This window comes from Etheostoma spectabile, chromosome 15 (assembly GCF_008692095.1).
Source record: "Etheostoma spectabile isolate EspeVRDwgs_2016 chromosome 15, UIUC_Espe_1.0, whole genome shotgun sequence".
In the NCBI taxonomy this organism is placed as follows: Eukaryota; Metazoa; Chordata; class Actinopteri; order Perciformes; family Percidae; genus Etheostoma; species Etheostoma spectabile.
In genome coordinates, this window is record NC_045747.1 from 10,352,593 (window position 1) to 10,380,092 (window position 27,500).

At 38.9% G+C, this 27,500-nt stretch overlaps 1 protein-coding gene across 3 annotated transcripts; it reads right to left on the reverse strand.

The window, feature by feature from the left end:
- Positions 1 to 26,981, reverse strand: ttyh2l (tweety homolog 2, like). Of its 3 annotated transcripts, XM_032537740.1 has the most exons (15): positions 26,572 to 26,979; positions 22,771 to 22,943; positions 17,774 to 17,885; positions 12,426 to 12,646; positions 9,552 to 9,647; positions 7,937 to 8,009; positions 5,948 to 6,017; positions 5,784 to 5,839; positions 4,206 to 4,298; positions 4,024 to 4,116; positions 3,003 to 3,145; positions 2,536 to 2,721; positions 2,379 to 2,457; positions 1,554 to 1,566; positions 1 to 1,107 (listed from the first exon to the last, which is right to left on the reverse strand). In XM_032537740.1, exons 1-15 carry the CDS (start codon positions 26,698 to 26,700, stop codon positions 1,067 to 1,069), a joined length of 1,578 nt encoding a protein of 525 aa, XP_032393631.1. In that variant the 5' UTR covers positions 26,701 to 26,979; the 3' UTR covers positions 1 to 1,066. The 3 variants fall into 3 exon arrangements, with proteins under 3 accessions (XP_032393631.1, XP_032393629.1, XP_032393628.1); XM_032537738.1 differs by lacking the exon at positions 1,554 to 1,566; XM_032537737.1 differs by lacking the exons at positions 1 to 1,107; positions 1,554 to 1,566 and adding an exon at positions 1,602 to 1,817 and having other exon boundaries at positions 26,572 to 26,981.
- Between the last annotated feature and the right edge of the window lie 519 nt (positions 26,982 to 27,500).

Below are 27,500 nucleotides of genomic sequence, written 5' to 3' on the forward strand. Positions count from 1 at the left end.
TAAATACAGAATTTATGACCAAACATTAGTTTAGTTTGACACATGATCACAGACACAGAAAACAGCATTCAGCAGATTTATCCAACACTGGAGAGAAAAAGTTCTCATTTACAAGATAATGAGGGTAGATGGATCTTGGAACAACTTTAAACTTCTGCAAATTCAGTTCATGTTTTACCAGCTGTGTCAAAGCACAGTGATAAATTCCTGGAAGTGAATTAAATCTCATTCTCTTGTGCTTATTTAATCCAGGGAAATTTACCCACATGCTACTGCTATATGGTCTACAAATGTAGCAAAACAATGATAAACCTTAGCTACAATTTTCTGACTCACCTCTGATGAGCAGGTCATAGTGCATTGAATAGAACAATAAGATGCATAGCCCTGTGGCAGTTACCTAGAAAGAGAACATTTAAATGGATCCTACATATCCAATTAGTTGGATCTTTGGCTCTTCGCAACAAAAGCACAATATTTGGTATGGTTTTAACTTTGTTTATTATTAATACAACTTTAAAATATGGTGTTAGATTTCATTTAGCACAATGAAAAATTGCACAAAGGCAGAATATGAAGAAATTAAGTAACTGCCAAAGAGTAGGGATTTAGCAAAAATCTAAATGATGGAAGTTCTGTGGGTCATATGAAGTCATCCAAATGACCGTATTGATGATCCAATCCTTGCAGGCCACCAGAATACAGAAAAAAGCAAAAACATTTTTTTCATCAAATCAGTTCTTGATTTGGCTTATTGAAATGCATTTATTGGGGCAGCAGTGTTTTCCATACATCATGACAACTTCCACAAAAGTCTTGGGGAGGAACCTGTACAGGTCGTCTTTGTTCAGAACTGCATGCAGGGCTTTCTGAGCACAGCATTGGTGTGTTACTGCGGCAAATACCTCATATGGCCTGCTTTCATGTCTCAGATTGGAACGAGATTATGCCAATAAGACAGCCTCCTTAGTATAAACCCAGCGTCTCAGACAGTGCTTCTCTAAAATGGATTCAGTAGGTGGCAGGTTACACTTGGAAGTCAGTTCCAAAGTGTCTGATCTGGGCGTCAGTCATAGATAGATAAGTGGTCCTCATACTGGGAGAGTACTGCAAGAGAAAAGATTGAAAAACACAATTTAGCACATCTGAATTTAAACAACAGCATTTAAAAATCTAATTAAAAATTATTTCTTTTAGTATTTCTTTTATTTATGAGCTGGTCTGTAATTAGGAGGTTGTGAAATCAGGGGAGGGTACGTTAATGTAGTGGGGGACTTAAATAACAGGTGAAGAGCAGACAGAGGGCATGAGTCAGGGGTCACAGACTACATTACACTCACATAAAACACTCTTTGGATTACCATGCCAGAAGGTCAAAGGTCTAAAAGCTGAGGTACTGTATGCAGCTTTACAAGGGGGTGTTTGGTTAGAGGTTAAACCTAGCTGTACGGCAAGCTTAATTACAGAGGTAAGTCCACAGTGTGTTTCAAGGAGTGGAATGAAAATGAAATTTAAAAAAACATCAGTAAGAAGTTAGACAATGGGAAACTTACGGTTTTTATAAGTCTGAGTAAAAAAACTGAAAACAACAAAAAGGTTAGTTACAAAACACTGGTTAAATAAAAGCATGAATAGAATGCATTACAGAGCTGATTCACCAAAAAATGAAAAAAGAATCTCTCTCTACACGAACAAATAAAAAACCCATGCCGGTGCTTGTTAAAAATGTGTCTCACAGAGACAAATAAAATTTTAAACAATGGTCCACATTCTCTCTCTTCCTCTTGCTCAAAAGGTGGTTTCAAGTCTTTGGTACACTGTGAATACTGTGCAAGCACTGAGTCAGCCACGCAAACAGAAAACTCAACGGGTAAGAAACTTCACCTAAAAGAAACTTTAACTGTGGATGTACCAGCATAATATATCATCTAGTTTTAGCTCCAGGGACACACCACATACTTAGACTAGGCCCACCATTAAACACTATATCCTTGCACTGTCTTTATTCAACAACAAAAAAACATTGTTATTTCTCACAAATGTAAATGTATGCACTTCTCTTAAACATTACTTTGTAAAAATTAGAAATACACTCCAAGACAGTGGTGAAAAGCTTAGTAGCGAGAGTGTGTATTTACTGTACTAGGTGGGCTAAAAAATATATGCACTTCAGTCAATGGCCAGCAGAGAGCAGTCTATCACTTACTAACTCTGCCATCTAAGTGTTTGCAGTGTGAGGTTCTATACTGTGCATAAGTATTGTTAAGTTCATGGTGCAGCCATGCATGCTTTCTGTTAGTGTTGCAGTAGTGTTGAAGTCAATAGTGCCATCCTCCTCATCACACAAGGGACACTAGAGCCTTGTAGGGCAAACGCACCGAGGGAGGTGGGGATCCTCTCCCTATCAGCGGTACGTTCTCATATCGAGGACTCCCTCCAAACAGCATAGACTGATTCCTGTGATGGAGAGAAGAAATACAGTAAGAGATTAAACACACTAAATCAAATATACTGTCATCATCTAATGGATCTTACATGTATTCAGGAGGTGGCATGATATTAGAGGCAGATTGCGGAGGTGGATGAAGGCTGGCCTGGCTACCGAGGCTGCTGGTATAGCTACAGAAACTGTGGATGTTGGACCTTCTGGGGTTGTACGATATCCTTCGTGCTTCTGGGTTGAATGGGTCCTCCTCATCTATATCATCATACTCTTTGTCCCTGCATGCAAGTGACACACACACACACACACACACACACACACACACACACACACACACACACACACACACACACACACACACACACACACACACACACACACACACACACACACACACACACACACACACACACACACACACACACACACACACACACACACACACACACACACACACACACACACACACACACACAGAGAGAGAGAGAGAGTGCATGTGTTAACACTTTGTGTATTGTGGGCAGTACGTAATGGGATAAGGGGGTCGCTTGGTTCTGACCTGCTGCCTATTAGTGTCCACACTCTAAAAACCGCACACAGCATGCCAGAGAGTGCGCAGGCAGCCAGCAGAGAAAACAATGAGAGATAGAGGAGCCCTTCCACCCCATCATAGCACACACCCATTAGGGCATCCAGGTAGTCCTAGAAAAATGGGCGCATATAGTACAGTCAGTTATTGTCAGCATCCAGTAAAAATATTATCTTTCACAAATAACAAGTTTATCAAAGGGAACTGAAATGTATTATGTGTGTATAACTAAACCCACAGAGATGAAATCCATGAACTGAAGTTAAAAACAATGTACTTTTCAGTTATGAAGTTTACAGACAAACATGACATGAACACAGTGATGGACTACAAAAACATGTTTGCTTATATCATTTTCTGGGGAAATTAATTGACTGTCATTAAAGCAATTTAAAGGGAAGATTGTGTCAATCAGAACTATACACAACATTAGATCTCTATTCAAAGTGTTAACTTTCTGTCTTACTGTAGCAGAGATACTGACAGAAAAGCAAACCTTTACAGAGACTTTAAACACATAAACCCAATGTAGTCCTTTTTTCAATGCTGAGACCATCATGCTACTCAGCTAACATGCATGTTACAAATGCAGTTTGCTTTTATATCGATATTTGAGTAATGACTAACAAGCTCAGAGAACGGTCTTGTATCTGCATTGCTGTGTGTGCTGTCACTGTTATTGCACATTATTTAAAGACTATTAGAGCATCCTCACATTTTTATGTGACAGACCCACCCCCACCCTCAATCTTACCTCATCTCTATGCATTTGTTAAAGACTGACACCAAGAGTATGTACACTAGACAACATTACAATTGTCATAAAGTACTAAAAGCCTACATCTGATGTCACAATCACAGCAGCAAAGAAGACCCATTCAACAGCACAGAGGAGGGGGGGCTAATCCACCAAGGTGGTCCTCTTAGTGGATGTGAGCAATGCTACAAAGCAGCCCCATTAAAAAGTGTCCTAGTCTGAATCTGACCTTACCTTGTGTAGCCCGCGGCAGTCGAGCAAGGCTGTTAGCTGGTGGAGACTGAACTCTGTGGAGTTCAGCAGTCGCTGGATCCCTAAAAGGTCTCTCTGTATAAAGAGGTATGATAAAAAAGAGAAGAGAATGATTCACGTTTTCCCACAGTCTGGCGTAATAGTCCCATCAGCCAGCCACTTACCTCAGCAGTGGGGAAAGTGGGCAACGAGAACTGCAGCAAGCCCTGGATCTGGATTTGCATGGTGGTCAGAGAACGCTGGCAGATGGTCAAAGACTGTGAAAACATAATATGCCCACCAACATCACACGCACAGACATCCACGACAAACAAAGAGAGGATGATATTAAGGATTGCATTGTTTGGGAGCAGCATGTCAACAAGTAATTTGGTGTTAAAGAAGGCTTTATAAAGCACTTTACAGAGAACACATTTCTTTCCAGACAGATCATCCTTTGCCACCAGCCGTGTCACCCACCAAATATTGTCCCTCCTCCCATTCCCCCCAATCCAATCTCAAGCTGAAACAAAAGAGCAATATTTATATCAACTAGGTCATCAGAGGAGAAGATTATCCCTACCTACTTAGCAGGCATAATTTTAATCTCTAAATGGATACTGCAACGATAAATAAGCATGTGGGTTTTAATAATTATTGGTCATGGATTAATCCTCTAAGGATTTCCTCAATACATGCAATACAGATACAGTATTGCTCATGAAAGAAATCCTGACACAATATAAATATTACACAATACATGACAAGAAGTAGGAACACATTTACAGCATTAGCTAAAATTACATGATGCAATGCAATTTGAACTGTGTGTAGTGGGGAGGTGAGCAGCCTCCTTAGTGGTAGGTGGCCAATCAATTCACATTCTGTGCTCCACAATTTAGTTGATGATGGAGGCTGACCTCATCATTTCGTTAATGAATTTGAAAACATCCTGTTGCACCTGGTCAAAAACAGTAAGATGATCTTATTCCCTGCCTCTTACAAAATTTGATTTCAAAGCAATTACAGCTTCAATAATAGACATCTGGATGTAAACCAATTCTTATTAAGAAATACAATGAAAAGCAACTGGAGTTTGGTGCTTATGTTACAAGGTTATGCCGTATGTATACTGGCCTTGAAATAAATTAGTTTTCTGAGTAGCATCCATGGATAAAGTTGCAGGTGTGACAGTCAGTTGTCTAATTTCTATAGTTAATGTTGAGACAATTTTTTAGGCACCTGCATTTCAAGCACCAATAATTAGCTTAATTGCAATGTTTGGGGTTTCTAAATCTTTTTTTGCTAAGTCATTTACTATGTAAGAAGTCAGAAGAGTAAGAAACCAGGGTTCTTAGTTCCCCTTCATGTTTCTTCGGAATCTTTTAAGTTGCCTCTAAACAGTAGCTGTCTTTATGCATGATACACCCTAAATTAAATAAATAACTAAGAGATATTGCTCGTGAAAGTACCCCAAGGCAGAGATTATGCACAGGGTAGAAAATACAGCTAATGTTTTGAGACCCACATATATAAAAAAAGGAATATTCTTTGATCAAAGTTTATCACTTTAACTAATTAAATTGGTGTTGGGGGCTCATTTTTCAGAACTGATGCGATTACGGCCCGATAATTGTTTAGCAGCTTGGCATCTAACAGGGAAAAAACAATTTTAAAAAGCAATAAATTTTCCAGTGTGTGACTTTCAGTAAATAACTACACGTGTAAGCAAACAGCTGAGACTTTGAACATTTTGTCAATACCTGTTGAAAAGGGTTTGGTAGATTCGGACTGCAGAACAAATAATAGTGTGCAACATCTGGAGGGTTGGAGAAATAGGCAGATAGGAGAGAGATAAGTATTGTGTCTTAATATGCATTGACAGAGAGCTTGTATCTGCGCAATTCTGTTGGTATGGACAAATTACCTGCACTGAGGAAATCCTTGGTTTGGTTAACAATAAACTTGTCTGGAGACACACAAAAGTCACTGGTGCCCTGTAGGTAAACAACAACATACTGTAATCTTGCAAGTGAGTGCAGAGTAAGAGTAAGAGTGTAGTATTTATTCAAGCCATAAACTACATTCAACTTCTTTTACTGCAACAGAGTAAAACTGAATTTGCACTGGGCAGTTATAGACACCTCAACAACACAAACTATTTATTTTACTTTTTTTTTTTAATCACCATTTAATTCTGGAGTGAGTGAGCCTGTGAATGGAAAGTATTCACACAAATGGCCACAGATGTTCAATTTTACACGCGCATGCACGCACGCACGCGCACACACACACACACACACACACACACACAAATAATAATAATAATAATAATAATAATAATAATAATAATACAAGCAAACATAAAAAATGCGTGGTATGTAGCAACAGACTTATATTGACCATGTAGAGCTTGCTTTGCTGACCATGGATTAAATATGTTCATGCTCTAAAATTCATCCATGGAGACCAGCTAATGTGCATGCATAAACGATCAGAGGTCAAGGTCATGCAGTTTCTGTGTAGGCCAGAAAATAAAAACAAGGAAAAATAAATGAAATAACTTAATTATGCATGCACATGGAAAATGATTAACAGTTGGGGAAAATCAAAGGCTGCTGTTCAAATTGAATTGATTTTGTTTATGCTTCCTCTCATCAAATATGTATAAATGTATGAGCATTTTCTAGGACACCATCGTCATCTACCTTCCTTTCAAATGCAGCATGTGTTTGCACCATGCCATTTTGGAGTAATGAAGTACAGGTGCAAAAAGTTCACTTACATGTTTTGCATACTGTGCCAAATTCAAAGTATTTTACTGGAGACCCATGCTTTTTACTATCTACTTTTGTGTGGAGGACTGGTCTTCTTATTAATAACAAGGCGGGTACAATTTATTAGCAAATTTCCCTCAGCTCACCTGAGACATAAGAGTCTTATAGTGACAGAGAGAAGCATGCTGGAGAAAAGCTATACTCAACTATTTGATTTTAATGCAGGGTCATGTTCTACTGTAACAGGCTGAACTAAGCCACAGACACAGTCCGAGGCATTGGTAATCAGATTTTACAACTGCAGAGAAGCTCTGCATTCACAGTAAACCACAAAGAGGTCTCCATTTCCCGTCTGTGTAGTTAATTGCAGGTTTAAATCAGCTGTCATTCCCCCTCTCCTTCATTTTGTCTACACTGCATCACTTAGAACAGCTGTCCAGATGTGAAATCCATTGGGATAATCCACAGATGGGATAATCTACAGGAGGCAAGGAAATCGAGAAGAGGAGACAGTGGGGATGGAGGAAGGCTGGAAGCAAGGGTTTACTCTTTTTACCCCAGACTGTGCCCCTGATAGGAGGACCATTAAACACACTAAGCCCAGATGTGCTGAACACATGGTGTACAGACAGGAAGAGATAACAATCTGTCAGAAATAAGGAGGATTGAAAGACAAATGAAGCTGAGCACAACCAAAGAAGAGATTTTGAAGAAAGCAAGGCTAGTAATTAATGTGAGAAACAGCTTTGTTTACAATGGCAGGGCCAAGGGTTGATAAACCTAAAACGCAAGGGACTTGTAATCAGCTTTACGGCATGACTGACTAGAGAAAAGCGCCTGCTGCAAACTAAACATAATATCCAGACCCCCTTTAACCAGGAAAGATGTCAAAGAACACACACTTATTGACAGTAAAACCCTCGGGAAGTAGAAAGCTGGTGGTTTAAAAGAAGAAAAAAAAAGTAAAAGTAAAAGTTCTTAAACTAAATACAAGAACCACCACCGCCCACTAAGATGTCTATGGGTGCAACTCTAAAAAAAATTACCAACTTACTCTAAAAAAAATAATACATAGATATAAACCAACTTTGGCAAGAATTAAAACTTTTTTTTTCTTCAGAAATACATTGTTTTCTCACCACAGCTGTAGCAGTGCCCGCTCCCAGTGAGGCCCAGCTTAGGATCATAGAAAGCAATACAAAAGCCATGATCCTGGAGGAACACATCAAATGGGAGAGAGAAAGATGGGGTTGACAGGGAGATACAGACACAGACAAAGACACATGGAGAGAAGCAGATTAAACAGCTTGTCTTTGTACCGATGATCTCCAGCTCTTTTTCACCTAGTTAATTTGATTTATTCACTTCAGCATTTGATTGGGAATTGCCTGAGAGGCCCAACTCACACTTTGTACTGGTGCATTGTGGATGAGAGGATACGACTGGAATTCAATGTATTATGGGGTAATATAAAAGGTAAATTAACTCATGACTCCTATCTGAATTCACTTGTTAGGTCTAGCGCTTATAAAAATCTCTTTTATCTATTCAATATATTCTATTGAGATATAAGTTGGAGCAAAAACATTGTTCAACAGAGGTCTCACAGAGCCACAACTAAAGATAAGTCTGGAGACTTTCAGTCTCTGTCTTTTGTCATTTCTGCTCTGCCGGATTCCGCCAGCAACATCTTAACAGGCTGCACTTTCTGCCATTCGTGGCTGCCAATCACTGTACAATATCACTGTCGATCAAAAGCTGTCACAAGCTTTGGTTTGTCGACCTCTTGTGTTATATGCCCCCTTCTGTCTGGAAAGAGTGAAGAGTTCAACAGGGACTTAACATTGTGGAGGTGGTTTATGGCCAAAAAAAGACATAAAAAAAACTTGTTCCCCAAAATGTCCCACTATTAACCACAATGTCTTCTTGACACATTGGCAGAAGCTAGAGAAAGTACTGAGAATTAGAGGGAAATAAACCAGTAAAAAGAGAAGGAATGGCCCCATGATGGATGTAAAAGAATTACAGAAGGCTTCTGTTCTCAAAGCACTCCTAGGACCTTTTTTGAAAGCACCAATAAAAGTAGCCTGAGAGCACTTAATAATTAGTTAAGGGAGCAGACTCATCCTGCTTGTGCGATCAATAGACATTAGTGAGACCCATCAGAGAGAGATGTAAAGTGAGATCGTGGGCATCAGCTGCTAACACTGACACGTGGACTGCACTAAATTGGGCAAACGGGATTGAAAGTCTGGACTGTGGATTTGCTTGTCAGACATCTGTGTTATTTTAAATGAATGGTTGGAATTTAATAAATCCAACATCCCCACTCCTAATGTTCTCATTCCTTTCAGAGCTTGTGAACTTTGTTTCTATTGTTTGGAGGACGAGAAAGACAGTGGTTTTGATCCATTTTGATAAACAAATATACAAATTACTTTCAGAAAATTGTTTTGATTGAGCATGCTATACAGTTGTCTTTAATTGTATGAGGAAATGAAAGGCAAGTCATTGAGGAGAGAAATAAGAGCAGTGTCATTATCAGTGCTTTTGAAGATGTAATGCTATCGTTGGTGCTGGTAATGGAGTGACCTATATGGAGCCTCAGAGGCTGACTGGTGCCTTGTCTGTCTGCGGTCTATGATCCAGGCAGAGGCCAATAAGAACAGAGATGGACCATAAAAAGAAGAAGAAAAAAGCCTCAGAAAGAAGATAAAAAGCAAATACATACACATACACACTCTGGGTACCTACGTGATAAGGAGCCATCGAGACTGCTTGGCCATCCCCAAGCACATGACCAAGCAGATGACCAGATCCAGGATCAGCAACAGCAAAAAGATCAGCCATCTACAGACAGAAACATGAAGCACCAGTAAAACAACCCTGATTGATCACTTTTCTCTTGCAGACAGCACACTTTATGTACAAGCCTCAGGAAGGGCTGGCCTAACATATGTTCGTGACCAAATGCGTGAGATCTGTGTGCACTGTATATCTGTATTCTTGTCTCCTAGTTAGAACCCATCTGTTTCAGGTAATTTCCAGCCTGTTGGCTTAATAATTCAACACCAGAAATCCATAGGCATTAATTTTTCAAGCTCTGAAAATCTCCTTCACAGAATTGGCCTACAGTCAGCATGGACTTATATATATATATATATATATATATATATGTGTGTGTGTGTCCGCATAAACACGTGGGAATGCTCATGACTCATTCTTAACTCCACAAGCCCCGCTAGCATTGTACGGTACATCTTTTAGCAATGACAAAGCAAAATAAAGACAATGATGTTCAGGATGTCACACAAACAGGGAATTCTGAAGATGTTGTATTATTGACATCAACATGCTGTGAAGTACCTGCAGAATTGTAGTAAATCTGTACACCAAGGTCACAACCGAATATAATATATACTCATGCTATATGAAGAAGTCTAAATGTACTTAAATAGACTTAGAAAACAAAATGTAGACTAGTTATATCTCTGCTCACAAAGAAGGGCACATGCATGGAGATAAACACTAAAAGAGACTCCACTTTACTTTATCTGAATTAACAGAACTTTGCTCTGAGCACAGGCACAGGGATGAATTCAGAAATAGAATAGGGAAAGGAGAATATAATATTGATAAACAGAATGGTGTCATTTTTTTTCCATTGTTCGAATAACACTGGGTTGGCCATAACATTTGCTTTTCATCAATAAAGCCTTGCCACAGGCTGTCCCTAGCTCAATGGCTGCATGAAATTCTATCAACACCCAGGAGATTTGTGTCAGAATGCACAAAGTGGCAACTGTAGTCCAAAAGAAGATCTGGTGTCACGATAGGATAGAACAAACAACCGTTTGGGAATATGTATGCATTAAATTAGTGATGGGAATACGTCAGTGAGACTACTGTGGTTATTTGTGCTGGGTCATGCCAGAAATCAGAAACTTGCTATCAATAGTTGCTTTAATAAGAAGTGAAAAAAATCATGGAGACATATGTAAGTTATAAAGCCTACAAAAGAAATCCTAAATCTAGTCAAAAGTTTAATGCTCAAACAAATAGATTAAGCAAATAAAGTCGGAATCCTCTCATTTCTTTTTTTTTTTAATTTATGTTAGGCTTTATAGTTTATATCAGTGAGAAATATAAGACCATGACCACAGAGGTAGCAGACGTTTTTGCTACATTATTGTGTGGGCAAGAACTTACTGCTACACAGTCTACATGCCAACCAGGAAGACATACAGTTGAGGTCATAAAATCATGAAATCTCTGCTTTTTTCCCTAAGCTATTTGCCCTTTTTTTTTAACTTGACTGCCACTTAATTGCCATCTGCTGACTATTACTATTTTAAGAGAATGCAGAAAGATAGCCTGCATTGTGTATAACCAGGGGCAAACTGTCCATACACAAGGAAACAAGACTCATAACAAGTAAACTAAGCAATAAAATGAATTAGTATTCATCTTGCTGCACACAGTTACATAAGTGCATAGGCTCAATGTCAACAGTGTGTATTGCAGAGCTGTCACCTATGAAATGAAAAGTCTCAGGTGGTGACAAATATGATTCTACATCTGTTTTATCAGTCAAATTAAAACTGAAGAACTAATGGCACTTCAATGTTAAATGTGTGTCACAATGAGAGCTTTACATTTTGCAGTTTACTTCTACTAAATCCACAACCTACTGGGACAGACAGGATGAGATGACATCAACTTCAGATTGCTACAGAGCTTGCTCATCCAAATAAGCTCCGTCTCCTGATAAACATTTTGTCCATAATGTATGTCAAACAAATCCTTCTGCAGAAGGTACCTTACCACCCTAAATCTATCTCCTGTGAGTCTTTCCATCCAATTTAGTTCAAACTACTCTTACAGTACTGTAATGAACAGGTTGCAAATGTGAAACTTTACGGCTTAACGGCACTATGAAGTTTTATGTGCTGATGTCAAATTACACTCTGGGTTTGAAGCAGCAGCCTTTGGAGCCTCATAAATTAGCATCCCCCTCCTAAATGAATGCTGGATATTTTATTCATTTGGACTACTTTGTTGTTGATTGGGTTTATTATTTCCTCTCTGTTTATTGAATTTCAATTTTGGCCTCAATACTTTTTCACACTTCCTTTTTGAAAAGAACACTATTCTCAAACCACATCAAAAATAATAATTGCAGGGGTGACAACTAGCTCACCCAGTAAGAGTGTTCACCCCATGTTGCCTGAGTCTTGCAGAGACCCAGTTTCAATTCCACCCTATGGCCCTTTGCTGCATGTCAATCTCCATCTCTCACTCCCTGTGTCATGTCTATCCACTGTCACTTTAATAAGCCCCAAAAATAATCTTCAAAAAAAAAAAAAATTGCAATCAATGTGAGCAGTGTTCATTTATGGTCTAATAGCCACTCTGCCATGCAATTCCAGATTTCATTTATTTAGCAATCAGGAGAAAATAGCTTTTCCGGTCTGTGTTCCGGAGGGAAGATCAATAAAATCCCATCTGCTCTGTGTCTGGTCTGGATCACTTGCAGCCTCAGTCTGAGAGGCACGTTTACTTCAACCACTCACAGATTAAATTAAATACTGTCAATCATCCCAGGAGAGTAACTAAAACTCCACCTACCTGTAATATTCAACTAAAGCTGTTTGATCAGCAATGGCTGCCAAATCAACATTCGCTTTGGTGATATCAGGCAGAGTAGTCATCTCGCGAATGACGTTGTTAACCATCAGCTGCATGAAGCGCAGAGCTTGGAGGTAGTCTTGCCTTGTGGAAAAGATTTCATCCAGTCGTTCCAGGTGCTGCTTGAGTCCAGTCTGAACATTGCCCAGAGATCCTGCAACCTAGAAAATAACATAAAAATAAGAGAATGGAAGAATTGAAAGAAAAAAAGAAAAAAAAAAGACATAACAGAATAAGGGGAGTTAAGAGGAGTCAAGAGAGAAAACAGGGTCAGAAGGAAACAGGAAGATAAATTCATGAACAGATATTCATGAAAAGAAGATTGAAAATGTATAGAAAGGTTAAAGATTCCAAGGAGCACTCCCTCGAGTAAAGATTAACTTTTCTCCTCAACCGTGTGTTTTATTCAGGTAAACAATGTTAAGAGTGGAATACTGATAACAATACCGGGGAGACCTGTTATCACAGGGGTCTTTGATAGTGAGAATAGAGCGGGACGAGGCATGGTGGAGTAGAGTCAATACATTTCACTTTTCACTTTGAACAAAAACAATTTGATGCAGTAAACTTTTACAGCATCAATTGAGATAGAAAAAGGTCAATTTTAGCCCAATGCTGACAGGGGTAATTGTTTCTCTACCATGGCCACATTTCACAGCACAATAGCTTGATCCACTGAGAAAGCCACTCTGCAAATGTGAACAAACAGGTAACCCTGCCATTCAAAATCCACACCTGCTGTACTTCCGAAATTGATTGATAGATCTTCCAATATATTGACTAACTAAACAATTGAAACTCAGTTAAGATTGGTTTCAATATTTGTGGAAACATGAGTATGTAGTTGGCAAAAAAGCACAGTTCAACATTTTGGGAAATGTGCTTACTCGCTTTATGGGGCAGAGTTACATGAGAAGATTGATACCTTTTTTCATATCTGTCCAATAATTACAAGGCTACAACAACCAGCAGCCAATTAGCTCAGCTTAGCACAAAGGCTAGAAACAGGGAGAAATTGCTAGCCCGGCTCAGTCCAATTGTAAAAACAAAATCATCCTCCAAAGATCACTAATTAATATCTTGCCTTTTTATTCTGTACATGCTGAAACAAGACTTTTACAGGAGGTTTTGAGACAGACTATGTCTTGGCTTTAAACAGTAAGATTCTGCTGGTTCCTGCTTGCCAGCCAAGAAGTAGTCTGGCACATGACCCACTGTAAAATGACCAATTCTCTTTTTATGTTTTGATACTGATTAAACCAACAAGCTATAACATGTCAATTTGTGAGCTTTAGAAGTGCTGGTAGGAAGAGCTTATTACATTTAGACTAAGCCAGACTAGCTGCCCCCCCCCGTTTCCTGTCTTTGTGCTAAGCTAAGTTAACCGGATGCTGGCTGTAGCCTTATTTTTAACAGAGAGATATGATATGGTGTTGATCTTCTCATACTCTCTGCCAGAAAGCAAATTAGTGTATTTTCCAAAATGTCTAACTATTCTTTTAAGGTTGAAGATGCTAGGGAGGGCCTGGATAGCTCATATGGTAGAGTGGGTGCCCATAGATAGGGTTTCACTCCTCCACAACCTGTGGTCTTTGGCTGCATGTCATCCCCCCCCCCTTCCCTTTCATGTATTCAGCTGTCTTGTCAATTAAAGGCCTAAAAATGGCTAAATTATCCTCTTTAAAAAAATGTTGTACTAAAACACCAAATATAATGTAAGGGACCTCTGAATCCCACAATAATTTTGCAAGAGGACCCCAGACAAACCACCCACAATGACTTTGCTAGACAAATATATTTAACACTACACTGAGACTCCACTTATTCTGAACAGATGTTACTTTCTGTTTTCTAATCTGAAGCAGTTTGCAGCAGTCCCACTTTCTTTATCTATAATCGTTCCACCATTACACCCATGACTTCTTTAAAAAGGTCCCATGGCATGAAAATGTCACTTTATGAGGTTTTCTAACATTAATATGCATTCCCCCAGCCTGTCTATGGTCCCCAAGAGGCTAGAAATGGCATTAGGTGTAAACTGAGACCTGGGTATCCTGCTCTGCCTTTGAGAAAATGATAGCTCAGATGGGCCGATCTGGAATCTTGCTCCTTATGAAGTCATAAGGGGTAAGGTTACCGCCCCTTTCTCTGCTTTGCCCACCGAGAGAATTTGGCCCACCCATGAGAAAGAGAGAGACATTATGGCTTTCAAACGAGCAAAGTGGCAGTTGGTCAAGGCCATATCCCCCCCCCCCCCTTGCTTGCCTCTCTCCTCCTCAATAGCAACAGACACAGAAATGGCACATACTAAGGAAAGCTCATTGTGGGACTTGCTCTAGTGGCTGTAATTCGGCACCAATGCTGAATTTTGGGAAAGAGACTTCAGATACAGTATTAGGGGACCACTAAGGCCTATATAAAAGCCTCCAAAAAGCACCATGTCATGGGACCTTTAACACACTCAAGTTTTGTGAGTAAGACTCACCACAAAGAAACCAAAAATATCTCCTTGACACTGTAACAGTTTAAACACTCTCGATTAAATTCTAGAGAGAGTCTAAAGGGATGCTTCTAATGGTTTGTAAGCAAGAAAGAGCATCCATGTGGCGATGAAGCAAAGATGCAGGCCCATCCTCCACTCCAAAACTCCCAGGGGTGATATGTGATTGCCAGTAAACCACTCTAATGCCCCACCTCTATGTTCATGTCCACTATGTTCATCATCTCTCACAGCTCTGGCCACAACGCCCCAAATCTTATCTGCAAGCCAGTATGCCTGAGAGAGGGAAATGGGATCCATCAGCAAGCTGCTCTGGGTGATCCATATTTCCCTAATCTGGACCGTCCCGTCTTCTTTTTAAATGGATTAAAGCTCACTTTTACTGAAAGCTTGTCACAAGGAGGCTTCTCCATATTGGACACACCTGTTAAATGAAACAGACCGATTTATGGCTCACAGCAGCAGTAGCAGTCCAAGTGGCAATTGGCATGCAACTGAACTGTTCTGCCTTTAGTGATTTTATGTATCTTAGATTTAGCATATTAAACCATATAACATGTAACACACACACACACACACACATAAAGAGAGATATATATATACTGCACACACATAAAGATATATATATATATATACACACACACAAAAACACATATAATACTAAATACAACATAAAGATATTTATATAATATATCATAATATGCCATAATTACATTACATACACATATATCTATTTAATTTATAATATATATATATATATATATATATATATTTATATCTTTCTTTTTTTAAAGTCAAGCAAGGTAACACATTATGAAAGAGGACACTGAGAAGAGACATTCAAGGGAAATGATTTATGGTGCAGAAATCATTTTGTTCTAAGAATCACAAGACAGCTTTCACTTTCAAAGAGGAAGAGCTACATATAAAAATGTAACTGTGGTAGTAAATTGGAAGCACACATTCTGATGTAATGTCATTGATCAATGTGATTTCCAGGCAGCGCAGACGAGCTCTTAATATTGTGAGCTGAACACCAGAAGTAAAGCTCTAAAAAAGGATGGCTGCGAACAATTTAAAAGCCCCCCTTCAATAGCAAAAGACAGAATGGCCCTTGTGGTCAAATCATTTCCCTCTATGACGAATGATGATCCCTTGCAGTGTGTGACAGAGTCACTTTTGTGCCTATGGACTCTACTGGACAAATTTCATTTCAACACGGTGACTTAATAGAAACACACAAAAAAGGCAAATAAAGGATTTGGTAGACAAATACAGATCAGTGGAGAGGTTTCTCTCTCAATCACAAGACTAAAGCAGTTTTAGATGTATGGGATGGGCAGCCAGCTCATCAGCTCTGTAAGTGAAGTACATTACATCAAGCTATAATCTTGCAAGTGAGAAAGCTTTTATTTCCCTGGGGAACATACAGTACATGTTTCCCATACAGCCATGGTATACACACCATACTACAGGATCAAATCAATACTAAGATACAGCAGGGAAAGTCAGTAGCAAGGATGTGAATTCATCATAGCTCAATCCTGTTAATTTCCCACAGCACAAAGAAAATGCTGTACAGCACACTACACGACTTTTCCAAGTTATGTGTCACACAAAGCTGAACTAATGCAGTCCAATACAACAGAACCAGCTTTAGAGAGGCGTTGATTCAATGTTAGGGTAGTATTGGTGGATGTGCTTTGCAATGCTGATGAATAACATTACATTGAATTATACTGAAAGATGTTTCTAATATTTCATCCACTCAATGTATATCAACGAGGAGAGTGTAATAGAGCTTCCAAAATGACCATAAACTTAAATCACCACATCTCTCCAACAGTTCTCAACAAAAACCTTCATGATTGTAGGATTTATTGCAACTTAGTATATATTTTAGATCCCTTTATCCATCATGACCCAAATTGTTCCATACAAATCAATATGTGAGCTAAAAATGGATACAATGTAAATCTCAGCGTAGACAATGACAGAGTGTACACAGATCTTTTTGTGTCCATACATGAATGCAATATGTGTGCATATGAGACCTTAAAGTGTGCGATAGTCACACACACACACACACACACACACACACACACACACACACACACACAAACACACACACACACACACACACACACACACACACACACACACACACACACACACACACACGGCTTAACATCCATTAATGCACTGCAGATGGAGTTAATCCTCTTCTTCATCATTGAGATTATTGCTTCTGTCAGGGTCTTGTTCTAACTACCCTCCCCTCCCCTCCCCTCCCCTAAGCCTCCCAAATAACTTCCCTGAATGCAGGTCAGGAGTTGTGTGGAAAGAATACCCATTTAAAAATCCGGAGGCAGCAGTCACCTCAATTCCTTCACTGTGACAAAAAGCAGATACAGACCCCCGCAGTGAGGTCCTACAGAGGCTTTAAGACAAATAAACACCCACATTAATAGAGGAGGGGTTCTGGCGGTCTACCAGCTGTAGATGGTTGTTTCCAAGTAGAGTAAGCCAAGAAAAGGGTCATGGCTATTTAAAAAAAGTATGGTAATTGAAAAAAGCCACAATTTACAGTACAAATCATGGGACAAGCAATGTTACCAATGTTATTAACAACACTGACGTATGTATTGCCTGGTTATCTCACACTAATTCAACTAGAAAGTTCTTTATTTGTAACTGATATAATTAAACATAATTTCAGTGACCACATCTAATATTTATTATGCTAATACAAGAGTATATTGAAGAGAGCTTGGCAAGCTTCTCTCACCAGATTGTTGAGGCCACCCAATGTGTGATTGGCATTGTAGAGCGAGTAGGTCAGCTGGTACACCCCATCGTTGGTCTCACTGTTTCCATAGAAACCAACTCCTACAGCAGAACTGTGAAAAAAGACAGATTCAGATTAAATGAATAAATAAACATAATTAATACCCTGTTGGTTTTATCATGGTACTTCTTGATATGGGACAGCATGTGGTTATTAGCATCTTTGGTTCGACATACAATAAGTTGTAAAAAAAATTAGTAACTTTTGTATTTGTCAGATGTCTTCATAAAGTTTAGTCTTAGAACATCTTTTCTCCTGTGCTCCTTCCAATCATCTCTTAGTCTTTGCTGCCATGTGGGCTGGGATGTAGTTGTGCTGACATGTGAAAGACATTTTATGTGTTGTATTTCTTCCTTTAAAATCCCCCTGCACCTTTTATTACTTCCATCTGTTTAACCATTTTCACTCGCAAAGATTCTGAGCTATACATATTAAACCCTCTATTTTCAGCAGTAACTTTGGATTTGTTATCCCATTCATGCCATCACATCAGAATTCTGTTGGAAATCCGAAAATATATCTGAGTGGAATATACAGGATCCCTATTTCCCACCTTCCTGCAGCCAAACCATGCAGAGCCTCCGTAATAGGAAAGATTAATGTCCTAACCCCCAGAGTCAGTGTACCCCTACTGCTAGCAGTCCACAGTGACATGAGCAATGATACAATTTCATAATACTTGACTGCATTAAGGCAGCTCTATGCCAAGGTTCCAGGTTAGTAACACATTCAACAGCATTTAGAAGATTTTTCCATAGCTCATGGAGCTCATCAACCAAGTTTCAGATAGAAGGAAGTAAGGGTGGGATTGCTGTTTCTGGGATACAATATGTGCACACAAACACAAAAAGGAAACTAAGTTCTAGTTTACACTCACAGTGACTCATAAGGTGAGGACCTTTAACATCATCTGTGCTGCAAAACTACAAAAAAAAAATCATACAATAGCCAAGTAGACACAAACCAGGTTTACACCATCATCCTCCACAGCCAGACAAAGATTAGTTAAGTGCGAAGAGAAGATGTGGAGTTTTATTTTTTTTATTAAATACATCCGGTCCACGTGTGTGACATGTCACTGAGTGCCTATGTGCATAAGGTGTGCATTTTCTTTTGTGCCTTTTAGCATAATGTCACAGTAACCTTGTAAGCATAATGAAAACCATTGCATGTAACCACTGTCTCATCTATTAAACTAGATCCATCTGGTTATGCTTATGGGTACTGAGGGCATTCGCTCATTTCTCTCTCATTCTTCAAAAAAGTCTGAGCAAAAATTATTCAATTACAGTAATCTTTACAACTAAAAACTGAGTAGCTGTGGTTAATAAACTTTATTCTGGTAAAAGAAAACTTGCTTTACTCTTCTTAAGACCTTTTTAGATCAGTTGATCTGCATTGACCTGGACATCAACCCTGTAGCCAACCTAGTGACATGTCAGTGACAATGATCCACCAATAATGTATTGACATGGGACATCATGGGTTTAGCCTCCAGAGAAGCATTACTATTTTTGTGGCTGAAAAAACTGCTGTCTGCAGCTGGATGTGTTAGTAACACAATAAACAATAGCACTAGAGCATGTATGCCCTCCAGGATATTTAGTGCCTTTGTTCCTCGGAGGATGGATCACTTCACAAACTGTGTGATGACTGGAGGATTGTGTTTTAGTATTCAAAACATGTGAGCACAATAAATGGCCCCACTGGATGAAAACGAAATAACAGATAAATGCCTTGATTCTGTGGAGACTAGTGTTTTGCTGCTATAATAAATTGTATGAGGTTTAACAGAAACTGACACAGGCAGAAAGGATTTTTAGACTATTAGATTTGTTTGCTATCTTTAACCTTAATTTACCCCCGTTCATTCTCCTGGGGTCAGAAATAATGATCTAGAGAGGTGCAGCAGCTCTTAAATCCTTTTTCTATTTGAGTTCTGCAATGAGGCTGAGATGTATTTCTTCTGGAGTTTAATGCTGAATAGAAAGCTGGAATAAATAAATGTGGTAATCACGATAAACAATTAGACCTTTCTGAAATGACAGTTCTACACAATTTTAGCTAATAGAAATCCCATGGTTCACATAACAAAAAAAACTAAAGCATGTACAATTGTGTGCAAGATAATTTCTGTATTTTTATGCATCCCTTTGTGTTTCTGTACAAGCCGTCTTTGTTCCAGTTGAGCATAAAAGTCATCAAAAATGTGTAAGAAGAACATTTTCAATTAAGCTGCTAGCTACAGCTTAAAACGTCCATCGATAACAATGCCAGTCAATAGGTATCAAACATTTAAAACATGTGAAAAGCTTCAGAATCTCAACCCATAGACAAAATGCTGTTATCAAGTTTATTTATATAGCGTGCTTAACAAAAGAAATACATACTTATATGTATACAATCTTAAAGAAAAGAAATAAATATAAATACTGTATATGTGCATAAATACTGTATATGTGCATAGATGTTGTGGAATTAAACTTGAAAATTGAAAAAAATAAATGTAAACCCAGCAAAATATAAAAAAAAGGAAAGGTTAAACACAGTACAAAACGTGTTTGTTAAGGTGCATCTTAAAAGCATAAACTGACTAATTTAATGGCCTCTGGTGGGATTTGTCAGAGCCAAGGAGTTGCTAAGGAAAAAGCCCTGTCCCTATGCCTTTTTTAGTTTCCGTGCATGAGGCGAAGTCAATACAACATGTTGGGTGGATCTGAGGGGTCTGGTGGTATTGTAAGGGGTGAGAAGTTTTGAGAGATATGTAGGGGTTAGACCATGGAAAGATTTGTAAACAATTACAAGGATTTTGAAGTGAATCTTAAAATGAACGGTGAGCAAGTGTAAGCATAGGGGTGAGATGTCTTGCCTCTTTGACCTTGTTAATAACTTACCCTCAGGCCACTATCATACTAAACAAGGATTTACACTGTTTGTCTTGGACTGTTTTGTAATGGAGTTGCATTGGCCTGATTTTGGGAAGGGGGAGGGGAAAAAAGAGGGTAGCAATTTAGATTATTCTTCCCAATGTGAGCATGTAAAGAAGTAGACCTAAAACCCAACCTAGCGGAACCCCAAACTAAATATTTGCAGGTGTAGAGGATAAGCCTCCAGTAAAAACAGTGACCAGTTTATTTAAAATGGGAGAGTGGAACCAATCAAGGGGCGGACACAGAAATGCAGACCCAGCGTGTCAAGCAGAAGAATCAAGTAGTCGACAGTGTCAGAAGCAGCACTGAGATCTAAAATAATTAATTTCCAGCACAGAGGAGGCAATCTGTCACTCTATCACGGAGCGTTCTGTGCTATGACATTCCCAAAATCCTGACTATAATTTTCCAAAGGAAAAAAAAGAGTGGCCTTAACCTAACCTGTAGTGTAAAGACTAATTTATGACTAGATTATCTGAGTGGAGAGAGGTGTGTGGATAGAACAGGAGAACAGTGCCAGGTTGTGCTATTTAAAAGCTCTCCCTTTATATGCTGTAGCGTGCTGGACCTTCAGTTGGCTGCCACACACCACAGAAAAAGGAATGGACTGTTGGAGATCGTTTTGTTAGCTTTGTGAAAACATTGAGCACAATAGGCTGTGCGCCTGTCAGTAGCCGGGCCATTGGAGGCGCACGGTTTGTAGTTGTAACGTTGTGTTAAGTGTGAGAAGTCAGTGAAAATTAATACTGTTGGCCTGTAAATTGTCTGTCTGCTGTGGTCTGTGCTGAGGTTAACCCATGGTGGCAGGAGATTTCCTAGTAGGTTGTTTGTTTTTATAATTTGTTAATCTGATAAATGAGGAGAGCTATAATCTTGTACCTTATAACAAACATCTACAGAGAAAGATACAAGCTATGAGCAGAGACTAGATAAGAGAGTTTCTATGCTAAACCGCATCATGCCGTCACTTAACAACATTACAGGCTTTGTGTGCTGCAGCAGTGGCTTGGTATGGACACCGATAGCTAACAAAGTTAAAGGTGAACACTAAGATACATGTCACAAGTTTGAGCGGATATGTACGCAAATTCAATCAAGCCTTTTAAAGACTAATTTATTCTTTTTCATTTCAGACAGGATCATTTTTTTCAAAGTATATATAGTATAAGTCATAAACAAAAGTACAATTATGTCTGGCAACATGGCTCTGGATGTTTTAATGAAAAGCACCCTGTTTGGTCATGCTTGCACGAATTGGCAGTGCAATCAAGATACTAACAGAACACAGAATTCAGTCGCTGCCAAAGCTTTAATCACTTCCAGAATCGACAACTGCAACAGCATCCTCTACGGTTAATCTGCAAAAGCCTTAAATACACTTCAATACATCCAAAACTATGCGGTCTGCCTCCTCACCCACACCCGTAACAACATCACTCCCATCCCTCAGAACCTCCTCTGGCCCTGTTCCCTAGCGCAAAAGCCCTCCATAATCAGGCTCCTTCCTAACTTACAAACCTGCTCCACTGCCACAAATTCTCCCCCCCCCCCATTAACAATGAAGAAAGCACAAGACAATATAATATAAAAGCACATTATTAAAAGGCATAGTAAGCTAAAGAGTCAGCTGAGGGAATTAGCAGTCTGATCATCTAGCTGTCAGCTGATCAGAGGCCCTGCTGATGACGTGGTTTGTCCAAAATACACCAACATAAGTTGCTTTATTTGTGTTTTTCAGAACTAAAGAGTTGAAACTCTGTTAAAAACAGGTAGTTAAGCCATACATTAACACACCACACTTTGTTTTAACTCACCATACTTAAAACTTTGTATGGAAACAACAGATAGAGTCAAGTCATTTGACTCATGTTTAAATTTGAGCACCATTACCTTTGACAGAACAAAGCTTTGTTCAACTTAGCCTCGCATACCGATCCAACATTAGTATCTGTGAGCTGAGTATCACAAAAAGAATCACAATGCCATTATTTGACCATTAAGACTCACCATATAATGAGGCCTGTGATGACAGCAGACCATGTGAGGCAGCAGGTATTAGGTATTTTGGTGTCTTCATTTAAGTCCCTGCGGCAGCAACACAAGCAGACCAGGCATACTGACAGAACCAGCAGGCTCGCACCCAGCCCCACTGCACCAACACATGCTAGAAATATCAGAGACTGGGGCAGGAGAGTGGAGAGAGAGAAGAGGCAAAGCATTCCATCAGTTAAAGTCACAACTGAGAACCTTTCAGCAGATTATATCTACAAATATGTTTTAAGAGGCAGGCAGCTGTTATGTGTGATCTTAAGAAGTCAGGCTGTATGACCCATCACCTGAAAGGTTGCCAGCCTGAGTGAAAACAACCTACCAGTATCAAACAACACTCATGTGTAAAGATATTGCTGAGGCTAGCATGTAGCTAAGCTACCTCATACATTGATCAGCATCATCACCGCTGACTGCTGCCTACAGCAAAGGGAATAGAAACATAGAAGTTTGAGGTCATGGGGCAAAGAAAGCCAACAGAGAATGCCAAATTCTTTGCTACAGCAGAACTTGGACTGTGAGAGGAAAACAGAAATTATCCAAGGCTGCGGAAGGAGAGAATCATGTGACACAATGGCTTTCATTAAGTCTTGTGATTTCTGAGTGTACAAAATATTTAAAGCCTGAAGGATGGAGAGAAACACTGATGTAGAGAACGTAGAACATGCTGTTTGGACACACAACACTGTACTTAGACTATCTTATGATAAATTGCATTGGATTTATTTTATTGTCTGAGAAGCTTTTACTTTACTCACTACATAGTGAGTGGCCGAATGACATATGAACCCCCCCTACAAAGTTGACAGTATTCTCCAAGGTAGAGGAAAAATGGAATTGCTTATCTGCATCAGATTATCAGAATAGTTCTTGCTTTACACCAATCAGTATATGATCTTATTTGTTTTCTTACAGACATGTAATATGGCCATTTAGTTTAGACGCTTAGTAGCGTTGACCATCTCTAGAACTGTGGGCTCAGACTCAACACATTAAGCTTTTGGTTGGTTTAAAGACAAGAGAAAAGCATGACCTTGATTTTACTTGCAAATAATTTGCACTCAAGTTTTAGTGCTCACAAGTTCAGAAAGTCTGGGTCTGGCTAAGTAAGCAGAGCTAGTCATTGACTACAATGTCTGTGACTAAGTATTCCATTTGGATGACATTGACACTTGGACAGAATTTAAATTATGTTCTTTTGCATATTCTACGCATAGTCCATTGTTAAAAACTCTGTTTCAAGTTATGCTATGCTGAGCCCTATTTTGCCCTTAGTTTCACTAATAAGGTATGTTAGCCATCAGTGTATATTTCCATTAGAAATGATATCTTAAGACATTCAACCTGAGGTAGACTGACCTAAAACAGTGCTCAGCATGAATAAACAAGCATGCAGTAATAAACACTATATCACTGGGATGGTCATTGCTTTACAAACCATGTAAGATGCCCTTGTGTATCTAGAAAAGGCGTCCACCAAATAAAATGTATTATTATTATTATTATTATTAGATCACATTACTGCTAGTTCCACTCTCTCCTCTAATTTCCCAATCCATTGTTTTGTAATTAGACATGTAGACACTTCCATTTCCACTGGCTGCAAAGCCAAAACAAGGCAAAGGATGCATGAGCGCAAGGAGAGACAGAGAGACTGAAAACAACTACAGAATAATATGTCATTTAGCAGAAGGTGATTGATCTTTTATCATCCCAAAATGTTTTTTGTATAAAGTAGGTTTATGTATGTAAGCCTGTATAATAATAATAATATAATTAAACAGTAAATAACAAGCCTCAGGAAATGTGTCTGTAGCTGATCAGCACTTTCTACTTTCCCTCAAAAGACAAAGGTTGAGCATGTCAAGTGAAGAACATGAGTTATTTTCAAGTTTGAGGCGCCGTGTGAGCCCTATAGACTACCAACAGTCTGTGTGACACCATCATGGCACTCTTCACTCCTCACTGACTGGTGCTCAGCTGAGCTAGTGGGACACAGCTGACATGCAATGACCCACATGGACCTTGATACATGGAGGGAAAGGGACACAAACTTCTGAAAGCACTCAAACAAGCATAACATTGATGTATTGATAGGTAAAGTTATTATTATTGTACATTAACAAGAGAATACCCACAAAATGACAAAACCCAGGAGTAAGGAAAACAAAATAATGTCTTTCTGACCATGGAGACAGAAAATGCTTCAAATATAGTGTCCTCAGAACAAAACCATACTTGTCTTAAGAGAGTATAGGCTGAAAGAATGATCAATAACAAATAATAAAGGCTACATGTAGACCGGACACATGGCATCTCTCCCACCTTTTCAAGTCTTTACCATACACCATGTCATTTCATACAGTACAGTCTTCAGTTTACAGAGGAGTCAAGTGAGCAGAGTATCAGCTCAAAACTTGAATAAATGATAAAACAATGTTTCAAGTAAGTTTACTTTCACACTTGCTTAATGGCTTTAATATTCATAAAGGACCTGAGGAAAGAAAAGGAGCAGGCAGTGCCACATGGATGTGCACTTCACAAAGACACATACATACACATATAAAGTCATTGGATTGTAGTTGTATTTTTTAAATATAGCCCAGACGATAATCGGTGTAGTGAGTTAGTGTAGTGTTATCCTTAATAAAGTAAGTCAATATGTCCACAATTTTTCAAAATTAGAGTTGGAAACAGTAATATCTATCATGCAACAAATGCACAAAGCTTATATTTTGTTGAAATAAATCAAATGCATTGTTAATGGTTTGGCTCAGATGAACATCATTAGTGATTTGTAATTAAATTTACACCTGTCAAATTATTTGTATTGCAATACACTGTGTGAAAATAAATCCAAGTTTTTTTGTGGTAAAACAACAAACCAAGTCAACTGACAAAAGGGAAGAAAGCATAACATAAAGGCTAATAACAATAATAATGAAGAGATGTATTGCAGATGGAAAACTATGGAAACAACTGAGCATGAACATCCCATATTTTCCTATTTTTTCATTTTATTTTATTTATTATATTTTGATGGGGACTGACTCTGGCCCTGCTGCCCAGAGTCAGTCCCCATCAATAAGTATGGCAGTTTGGAACATTTGCATGGCCTCAAATGGCCATAAACACACTCTGGAGAAATTGAAACACTTCATTAAAAAAAAAAATAATAATCTTTTAACACTGGGAAAAATATGTCTCATACAATTTAATTTCTCATTAAAAACAAAAGAATTTAAAAGGATTGGGACAACAGCAAAAGAACAATCTCTTACAGGGAATGTGTTTTTTGTTTGTAGCGTTGTAGTCATCCAGTGTGATTCATTTTACTTTTTGTATCTCTAAAGCTATGTATACTAAAGACTGCACAAAAAGTGCATGACATATAGTGTCAGTGTAGTAAGCTGTGTTCAGCTTGTGTAAAAACAAAGGATTTGTTGTGTACTGTATTTTCAACAGTAGGTACACACATGTTTAAATACATATACAGTGCATGTTGTTTAGTACCAGAAATATTTCATAGCCCAGTAAATACAGGTCATGTGTCATGTGAGAACTGCAGTACAGGATTGGCTCTTAGTTCCAACACTGATGGGCCTAGATAACAGCGGTTTGTCTAAAACTACTTTTTTTGTTTAAAAGTACATTTAAATATGTTGTTTAACATTGTCAGTGGACCACAGCAGCTTTGATTTTGCTGGTGAGATTCTTCTGAAACTACGTGCGCTTTTACGTGTAAGTACAGTTACCAACCTGCTGATAGCTTGCCTCCTCCGGTTTGAAAGTGTTGTCGACCGACTGGAAAAAGAAATTGAAGTGAGGGAAATTGTGCAGCCAGTATGTCCACCACGGAGCAACGTAATCAAGCCTTGCAGTGGCCATTCCTGCTTGAGAAGTCAGTCCACCGAACCACTGACTGCACGCTTCCTTTTATGACCAGGCTCAAATATCCCCAGGTTTCATGAAAAGTAAAACATAAAATAAACGCGAAAATAGCAGAGGTTACAACCACCACAGAACAAGAGGCAGTTCTTCTTTTGCCATTGAACCACAACAAGGTAGAAAATCACTACTTCCCACTCCGGTTCCCATAGTTCTGTGTGAACTGTAAAGGTGCGCAACTACTACAGCTTCAGTGCAGGCCAAGCGTCTGTATCCGAAGCACGGGATTGAGTGACGATATGAACCTGCCTCCTTAAACAGAGAAGGCGTGCACAACCACGTCTCAATCAAGCAGGCCACGGTATAGTGAAAAATAAACGGTAATATACCCTCTGCACTGAAAACAATGTATGGGGAGAATATCTCAACAAAATAACAAACAAAAATTAAAATAATCCATTGAACACTGAACTTTCTAACACATGACCGTTGCCCACTCTTTCACATATGATTGTTTTTAACGAGGAAACTCAAAATGTTGGGTACACAATAAAACTGAGATTAAAAAAAATGTCAATGTAAATGGACTGATCTTATAAAGCAATTTTCTAGTTATAACGAATACTCAAAGTAGCTTTTGACGTAGTACAGAATCCATTCACACACTGCTCATCGATTGAACAATCACACACATTTACTCTCCAGCAGCATCAGTGGCAACCTGGGGTTCAGTGTCTTGCTCAAGGACACTTCGACAAGGGACTGCAGGGCCCGGGATCAAACCTCCAACCTTGCGACCT